General features: G+C 31.1%; 1 protein-coding gene across 4 annotated transcripts; it reads right to left on the reverse strand.

The window, feature by feature from the left end:
* Window positions 1-591: 591 nt before the first annotated feature.
* LOC146996658 (uncharacterized) lies at window positions 592-9,546 on the reverse strand. Of its 4 annotated transcripts, none has more exons than XR_015041566.1 (3): window positions 9,244-9,546; window positions 3,262-3,374; window positions 592-997 (listed from the first exon to the last, which is right to left on the reverse strand). XR_015041566.1 is itself a non-coding variant. In XM_085818011.1 (3 exons), exon 1 carries the CDS (start codon window positions 8,443-8,445, stop codon window positions 7,723-7,725), a length of 723 nt encoding a protein of 240 aa, XP_085674137.1. In that variant the 5' UTR covers window positions 8,446-8,592; the 3' UTR covers window positions 592-997; window positions 3,262-3,374; window positions 6,091-7,722. The 4 variants fall into 4 exon arrangements, 1 of the variants encoding a protein (XP_085674137.1); XR_015041565.1 differs by lacking the exon at window positions 9,244-9,546 and adding an exon at window positions 4,959-5,211; XR_015041567.1 differs by lacking the exon at window positions 9,244-9,546 and adding an exon at window positions 4,817-4,849.
* Window positions 9,547-9,907: the final 361 nt, after the last annotated feature.

The raw sequence follows: 9,907 nt of genomic DNA on the forward strand, positions 1-9,907 counted from the left end.
TGTAATGCTGACAAAGAAGACATTTTTAACATTAAAACGGAAAAATCTAAAATAGCTAAAACTTACACACCTTGGGTAAAAATTTGCAAGGGAAAAATTATAAATATTAATGAAAATAAAATTTTCATAGCACATAATTTTAGCATTTTAGTAAAAAATTATAAAAATTGCATCATTATACTTTACATACAGCCACTTTACTGAGATATTTATTTCAATATTAAATATATAAATTTCATGTTTCATTTCCTATTTATCTATTTTACTATCTTCTAATTTAACGTATTTTGTTTCAAATCTCAGATAATGCATTAATTCCAGATTCAGCAGCAATTACTTTCACAAAACATATATGAAATTAACAAGATGCTATTAATTTTGCATGAAGGCTTTCCATATAAAACTAACTTCTCAGATTTTCTACATTTATATAGTTCTATATAAAAAGAGCATCCATTTTGGAACCTAATATGACCAATATGAAGTAATAATACATAAGTTATAATTTTAATAGTCACAGCATACTGAGATATTACATTTGGCCACAGCCTGCATACCCAGTAATGCAATTATTACCATAGTCTTCATATCCAAATCATTTTGCTTATCATATGATAAGCTTGCTTTAAATTGATTTCATTAAAGGGTCCAATAGAATACCTCCCATAGCTTTTCAGTTTATTGGCATCTAACTTTATGGCACTGAGCACAGCAACTGGAAAATTGGTCACAAGATTTGTGGCTTAATTGTCTGATTTTCCGAGATTTAGGTATTAAGTTTTTATTTTGACTGACATTCCAAAGAGGAATGTCAGTCAAAATAAACTGGAACTGGGTTTGCTTGATGCAGCCATTTGCCCTGAAGATGGTTAGCTTGGCTGTTCACAGCTTAATGACACTAAAATGAAGCTTGCCGCAGGGTGGTGAATTTTACTGCATAACTAAGCAAATAGCTCCTTCACATTTACAAGTCTGCTGCTTCTGCACACCTAATCAGCTGGAAGGGATAAAAATTATAAACATAAATAATTACAAAATCAATTCACAATAAATTTTATATTTTAGTTAATTTATTTATTGAATAAAATAAATGTTAAAGTAATTAAAAAGCAGCACTGAATTAAAATATTAGTAATACTCATAGTGTAACAACACTGATACTGCAAATGATAAATTAAACGAGTATTGGGCAGAATCGTAGCTAGGGTTTTCAGCACCCAGGGACAACTGAAGATTTCGTGCCCCCTACTGCTCGCCAAGGATGGAAAACATTTAATTCTAAAATGTCGCAACATCAGTTTGGCGCCCCTTGGATTCTGCACCAGGCGACAGATGCCCCCCTCTAGCTACGCCCATGGTATTGGGACTTTAAAGCATTAGAAATGAGTGAGTGTTGCATACAAAGGTTAGCATTTTGGATGCATAAATTCATGTCACACATAGAGAAAATTATGAAAACTTCCATGCAGCTAGTCTATTTGGCAGGATACAGAAGTAATAAACATGTTTAATAATGAAACAAAACTGAATAAAAATATTCATAATTAATGAGGGGAAATTTATAGTTTTGTTACTTTTTATTTCAGTTAATATTTCTATTGTGAAAACTATCTGACTTAATACACTGTTCACTTTCTCTTTGCCAGTATTAAACATTAATTCTGAATTATAATAAATTTTCTAGCTGCTCTGTTATTCATTCACAATGGTAATGGCTTGAGTTAATTTCTTCTGCGTTTATTTCATTTATAACCTCCCAAAGTTTTCAACTACATTTTATCCTATAGTTCCAATCTGAGGTAATGTGGTGCAAATATCCAGTGTTAAACTGTCATAATAATAGTACTATAGACAACTGAAGTTAACAAGCACATATTGTAAAGCTTCAATCATATGCAGAAGTGATTTATATGCAAGTATATCTATATCATTTGGCCAATTTGAATTCAACAAAATAATCTAATTTTCATAACTTTCTCAATTTTCAGTGTCTGCAGATAATCAAAACCATTATTAAAGAGGGACTACTGCACATTATTGTTAAGAAATATATCACATTTACATTCTTCAGCTTTATTAGTTTTTAACTTTAACAAATTAATATTTAAGTACTAAAGATTAAATATAACACAGTTATAGCTCTGAAGCTATGTGACAAATGCAACGAGTGAAAGCTCTGAAGTCAGATCCCAATTAGTCTGGGTCGTATTTATTTTGCATATAAAACAATACATGTGAATTCTAGTTAAATAGAACCAATGACTAAAAAGCACTTGTTTTAAAAAATACATAATAAAAAATGTAGTTTTCCTATTACGTATCGATACAAAATAGCATATTAAAGTAAATTCATAGCTGCCCGGATTGTATAGTGGTTAGGGAAGCCTGATTACAATACCGAGGGATCCAGGTTCGAATAACGGACAAGGCATGGACGTAAATTGTTTGTCCCTTCATAAGTGGCAAAGGTGGGATGCCTATTAGGTGCCTCCATAATAAAGAGACCACCATATCTGGCCTTGGGCGTGGCCAATGCAGGCATAGGCAAGCGCCCGCCATTGGAAAAAAAAAGTACATGTGCAAGAAATGAAGTTATTCTGATGCTAATGGTTTCATAAAATTAATCATTCTTTTCTGATAACTCAATTCATAATTATAATGTGGGGAAAAAAGGAGAAATATAGAATATCAAATCCCATTTACTTTCCTGAACCAAAGTATGAAAGTAACAGCACAATGTATAAAAATGTTGAACAACTGCATCGTCTGTTAACACAATTATAACTGAAGTACTGTTTTGAAGAAGAGTATGAAGTTTTAGCGCAATTAGCATATACTTTGATGCTTCTTATTTCATTAAAGCTAATTCTTATAGATAGGCATAGTAATGTTTTGTTCATCAGCATTTTATGAATTATTGACAATTTCAAAACAAGTATAAATATGCAAAATAAAATAAGGAGCTGTATGACTTCAAGCTCATATAAATTGGAATACCTTATGTTGGAGCATTGCTGAACTCATACTTAAAACAGAATAAAATGATAAATGATAAAAAACACTACTATATATGCACTGTATGTTACTTTCCTGTTAAAGCAGACAGAGTCTGGATATATTTAAAAGTTACAAGTTACAAATTTGGCGATTCAATCAGCTTATTTTGTTATGGTGTCTTTATTAAACAATAATGAAATGTCACCTATGGATATTCTAACATATTTTAAGAACATTAGGCTTAAATAAAAAGTTAAACTTTACCTTTCTGGATTTTGGAAAGCCTAACAGATTTCAGTTCACAAAAGTCCCATTTATTGCTATTACAAAGCTTTCATTTTCATCGAGCAAAAGCTTTCATTGAAGGGCAGTTCAACCTGAAAAAAGAAATTAAATCACCATTTAAAATTTCATGATCAGGGTAACAATATAAAGGTTTAGCACTCGGCTTATAAATAATCCTGCTCTTTCAGAAAAATTTAATTGCCATGACAATAGATTTAAGTTGGTAATTTATTTCAATAAAAAAATGTTATGCACTTTTCAGGAAAAACATGAGCACACATACAGTATTTACCATATAACATATTCCTCGAAGTATAGAACAATGGCTTCAAATCACATTAATTAGAAAGTTTGATTTCATTTCTACTTTAACCAGGTTGCCTTCATGGCCATATGACATACAATATATTCTTTAAAATAAAGACTAATGTAACAGATTCAAATAACAAATTTAAAAGTTTTGCCCCATAAGTGAAAACATAACTTTGTGAAATAAATCTTGCATCCAATTTAAAGCCATGAGAACTGATGTTTGAGAAATACTAAAGAAGGTTTATTTATATTTTTGATGCATTAGACATGAACCTGATTTAATCAAAAAAACTTTAATATGGGGGATAGGTTGGAATAGCTTTAACTTCTTTGATAAGCATGTTTAGAACAAAATGTTTTAATGACAAGTAAATTTCCATCATTTGCAAATCATTATATTATTAGAAAATACATTTTAACGAGATACTAACAACTATGACATTTTATGCATAAAAAGAGTAAAAATTAAGCCAGTTATCATTTGGCTTTGTGGTGTCATCGAAGCTTTGCTTCTTCTCCCAGCATAAATTCTTTGGTGGTACACTACTATACTGTCAACAATATTATTTTCATATTAGTTCCACAACAGTAAATTAACTTGTTCCAGTTCAGAGTTTGAATGCGTCTGAAATGTTTTGTGCACAGTTTGAATTTAAGAAAAATCTCTTTGCTTCAGACTTATATTTTCAGCATAATATTCTAATGATTTACTTTTTTTGAAATTGTATACTACAGCTATATCCATTTGACTTTGAAGGGAAGATTAATAATTTTTATCTTCTTATATCCTACTCATACATCTTTCTTTCTGAGTAGCTATGTGCAGAGTTAGAAAATGTATAGACATATAAAAATAATAAGGATAGCTTAATTATTTTTATTGAGAAAAATTAAATGTGCATAGCTATATATGTAAGAATACATAATTAAATTAGTCCAAATGATATTTAATGCATCTCTTTATCTATTTTAATATTTTCATTTAATATGTATTTAAATACACTAATCATTTTATCATTAGAATTCTAGTAAAAGTAAGAAAAAAGCTATAATAAATTAAATGCTGTTGTTGGTTTCATTTTAACTTTGCCCAGTTTGTCTTCATGGCCATGGCAATATGTATAACATATATAATACCTAAAAAAGCTGAACTTTTTGTTATGTTAATAATAATAATTTGCTGCATTGAAAAATTACATACTATAAGTAACTGTTCTCTTACCGTAATGTTCGAAAAATAAAAACAGAAAATTTCCATTTTCCTCCTTCCAAACTTTATTTTTTAACTCCCAAAACCCCATAAACGTTTTGCGAAAATATGAACTAATAATGATTTGCGATTTTCAAACTTTATTTTCTCTTACCGTAATGTTCGAAAAGTAAACAGAAAATTTCCCTTTTCCTCCTTCAGGAAAATTCCCTGTGTGGGTTGCAACAATTATCAGGGTTACCATATTCTGGCGCACGTACGCTCACTTCCGATGTAAACAAATCCGAAATTTCGCCAAGCGCCGGTTATCTGAAAACTGCCGAAAAAATTTTAATTTAATATCTTCATAATTTTAGTATTTTTTACCATTTTACCCTTAAGACTAATTAAACTATAAAAGAGCATTTATGATTATAATTTTATTAAAAAATACAGTTTATTAAATCAACACGTTGAAGAACAGCAAAGTTACTTCAATAAATTCCATGAAATAAAATTTTAAAGTAACATAGCAAATTTCTATGAGAGTCCTGCTTTACAAGCACATCTTATAGCTTCCAGAAAAAGGTTTTCCTTGAATTAGAAATTATAAAAATGGTGGCAAAGTGCCATATATCGCTAGTTTCTATTCCGTTCCGAATTTGCATTATTATGGGAACCATTTAAGACACTTTCATTTTTATGCCCGAGATGCTTATAATGATGATTTTTGCCAAGAAGAATGATACAGTTATAAGTGAAGATTTTTTTTTTTTTAAATTGTACACACATGTTCATGCTTATAAAGTGTGCAACTCTTGCAAATTAAAAATAAAGTTTCTTTCAACACTGCTTAAAGAACATAGAACAGTTTCTGGCTCTAGTGTAGAATTCGGTGCCCTCCGATTAGCAACAAATTTTCTTCAATTTTGGCGATGAAACTCAGTTTCTGTTTACCATGATTGTTTTAACTTTGATTGCTTTAGTATCCTGATTTTTGTAAATGAAAATAGATCAATGTGTACATGGACAAAGCTAAGGCAGTGCACAATGCCTAGTTTGTGCAATTCTCCAATATTCTCTTAAGTGAAAATAGAGCGATATGTACATGGACACCAGGTTTGTGCAATTCTTCGACTTCTTATTTTGGTTTTGTGTATGTTGCGACCATCTTAAAATTGTGCCTTCCTGGCACCGATCTTAGCATCAAAAAGGAATCGCAAAAAGAAAAAAAAAAGGGGGGGCCAACCAATTCTAACTTCTATCTAGTTTCTGAATATATATGTACTATATTTTGAGTTTCTTACCTGCATAGAAATACCACAATACAGATTTATTTTTTCAAATGTCTTCTTAGGTACTTTACACACATGGAACTGCTCTACTTGATATGTTCAGGATTTGAAAGAATTTTATCTTACAAGACTTCATTTCCCTTTATCACTATAATATGTAATAACTGTATACTGCTTTAGAATGTTATACACTCGAGACATTTGATAATGCAGCTGGATAGTCATACTGAGAATATTTCCTCATAATAGATTTAATTAGATGAAAAATATGTAAAAAAATGGAACTGTCTAATTTGACTGCAGGTCTTTAGTATTTTAACACAAAAAAGAAATCACCTAATATATTATTTCATTACAGGTACAAGAAAGGCATTTCTATCATTAATTCAATAGCTTTGATTGTTAAACTCTGAAATATTTTCAGCACAAAGAAGATACAAGTTACAGTACACATATAGGGTGAAGCATTTAGTCCTGCTCCAGAATTGCATCTCAGAAGTATGTCAAATTGGTAACAATCGTATGTTCACTACAGTGCATTTAACTAGCTAACAGATGTAGCACTGAATATGAGTGATACGAAAATCTGTGAAAAGTTATATCAAGGGTCAAAAATTCAAATTTCCGAAAAGGTGGAAGAAACACAAAACACATCATGGCATATTCTGAACAAAACAACAATTCCAGCTTCTTCAATCAAGGTCGGTATAAGCAGTTTTAGACTCTTTAAGATAGGATAGATAAGCAAATGTAGCTTCAAGTCAGCATTAGTTAAAAATGCAATTGAGGTAAAAACTTGCATAAATATAGTTTTTTGCTTTTTAAAAAAAATAATTAGATTATGATTTATTAGTATCAAATGACAATTCAAAAAACCTCTCCACAGCATCAGCAACACCCAATTTACCTTCAAATCTAAAATTCTGCCACTGAATGGCTCTTATTAAGAAGAATTCTCCCATCAATTAATACTGACAACTGTTGTGATTCAAACTGACCTGACCGCAAAAAATCAGATTTCTTTGCTGTGTACACAAATCTTTACTACACTGATAAATAAAATTTTGATACTAATTTAACATCTCCTCAAAAGAGCTTCTTTTCTGCTTAGATAAACAAATATTTTTTTGAATTATTCTGCTGTCCAAATGAATTCTTACATACATGACAGATTTCTCTCTTCTGTCGATATGCATATCTTAATAATTCTTTATTAAAAATGAACTTATCCATACTTTATGCACAAGTCTTGTCTCCTGTGTGAATAAGTGTATGACTGTTTAAACTACTCTTCTGATTAAATGACATCTTACATACTTCACACACATGAGCATTCTCTCCTGTGTGAATATGTGCATGAGTGCATGGGTATAAATTACCCTTCAGACCAAATGACTTCTTACATACTTTACATGAGGTGTCTCTTGTGTGTGACTAAGCATATGCTTGTTTAAAATATCCTTTTGTTTAAATGATTTCTTACATACTTCACACACATGAGGTTTCTCTCCTGTGTGAATAAGCATATGACTGCTTATATGAGACTTCTGACTAAAGGACTTTCTACATACTTCACACACATGAGGTTTCTCTCTGGTGTGACTAAGCAAATGCTTGTTTAAATAATTTTTTTGGTTAAATGATTTACATACTTCCCACACGAGGTTTCTCTCTGGTGTGACTAAGCATATGCTTCTTTAAATAATTTTTCTGTTTAAATGACTTCTTACATACTTCACACACATGAGGTTTCTCTCCTGTGTGAATAAGCATGTGTCTACTACATTTAGACTTCTCACTAAAAGATTTCTCACATACTTCACACACATGAGCTTTTTCTCCTGTATGAATAAGCATATGTGTGTTTAAAGCAGACTTCTGACTAAATGACTTCGTACATACTTCACAAACATGAGGTTTCTCTCCTGTATGAATAAGCATATGGGTGTTTAAAGAAGACTTCTGACTAAATGACTTCGTACATACTTCACAAACATGAGGTTTCTCTCCTGTGTGAATAAGCATGTGTCTACTACATTTAGACTTCTCACTAAAAGATTTCTCACATACTTCACACACATGAGGTTTTTCTCCTGTGTGAGTACGCATATGCGTGTTTAAATGCTCTTTCTGTTTAAACGACTTCTTACATACTTTACATGCATGAGGTTTCTCAACTGTGTGAATACGTGCATGAGCATTGAAATTAGCCTTCAGAGTAAATGACTTCTTACATACTTCACACACATGACGCTTCTCTCCTGTGTGAATAAGCATATGGCTGTTTAAATTACCCTTCTGGCGAAATGTCTTCTTACATATTTCACATATATGAGGGTTCTCTCCTGCGTGAGTAAGCACATACATGTTTAAACTGAACTTTTGACTTAATGATTTCTTAAATACTTCACATACATGAGGTTCTTCTCCTGTGAGAATAAGCAGATGATTGTCTGAATTAGTCTTTTAACTAAATGTCTACATACCTCACATATAAGAGCTTTGTTTCCAATTTGAATTAATATATGCATCTTTTAAGTGGTTTTTCGACTAAAAGACATCATACAAATTTCATACATACGAGGCTTTTGTTCAGCATGGATATGTATGTGCTGTTTTAAATATTACCTCTTCAACATGATTTGTTACTTTGTTACAAACCCTGAACCTAGAACATGCTCCTCCTAAAACAGGCAATTTGCACTATATTGATAACTGTATTACATTCTTAATATAACTTGCTACGTATCTCGTGAATTTCATCCTCTGAAGGAATGTAAAACTGGCTGCTAAACAGAAATTTCGGTTAAAGTAGTTTTAAGTTGGTTTATTCTAGCATTTCATGCCTGATGTAAATACGCATTTTTCTTCGTAAAAGGATAAACACAAATTATTTTATGTGACGTATCTGGTGCTTGTTATTAGGACACCTTAAGAATGCCTTCATTCACAATAATGTTTAATTGAAAATTTATTTCTTATAGTTCACAAAAATAAGACTTCCTGCCCAATCACATAAACATGTTTAAACAGGAATTTGTAAAACTGTGTCACATATGGTATGTTACGACTACCTGAAATTTTTGTACAGTAGCTACCCAATGATTTATAGCTTAAAGAAGTTACATGATACGTTAGAAATTTAGTAACAACTCTTAAGCTTACACGGAAAAAAAGTAATCGGCTTTCAAGCTTTGAATACTAAACAGCATGAATTACAATTCAGCATGAAGTAAACTTTAATTAAAGAGTCACATCATAGTTTTAAAACAGCCACTTTCATTAAAAAAAACTATAACTGCGGTAATTATTCAAATAATAAAATCAGTTTCAACGAAAACAAAACTTATCACGTCAGACAACAATTACAGCGGACTAACGTCTTAAAACTACAGCTGGAGCAAACCGCATGTATTCGTTACTGAGTAACGGGTACATCGGTTGACTCGAAGTACCGATTCGGTACTCACAAATTCATTTCGTTACTCGCATCTCTTCGTTACTCGCATCTGTCATACGATGCAGTTTGTTCGAGTACGAATGATGCGGTTTCTATGCGAATACGAATGATGCGGTTGCTGTTCGAATATGAATGATACGGTTGTGTCACAATGCACTCATATTTTTCATAGATAATTTTGAATTTTTTTGGGCATAGGGCAAACTCTTGTTTACATTATGTGTTTTAGTTGAAATACTATTTAGTTGTTGATATTTAAGAAAATGAGCAATTTTGATAGCGTAAAGCGTTATTTTGTATTTGCTTTTTACTATTGCTATTTATGTTTGTAATTTGAAAATTTAGATGATTCATCTTTTTTTTTTTTTT

Source organism: Stegodyphus dumicola, chromosome 6 (assembly GCF_044657685.1).
Source record: "Stegodyphus dumicola isolate Sdum_Otavi_A_Nest chromosome 6, ASM4465768v1".
In the NCBI taxonomy this organism is placed as follows: domain Eukaryota; kingdom Metazoa; phylum Arthropoda; class Arachnida; order Araneae; family Eresidae; genus Stegodyphus; species Stegodyphus dumicola.

Coding starts and splice junctions, on each gene's coding strand:
- LOC146996658 (XM_085818011.1), bottom strand. CDS start 8,445: ATGTATGTGCTTACTCACGCAGGAGAGAACCCTCATATATGTGAAATA.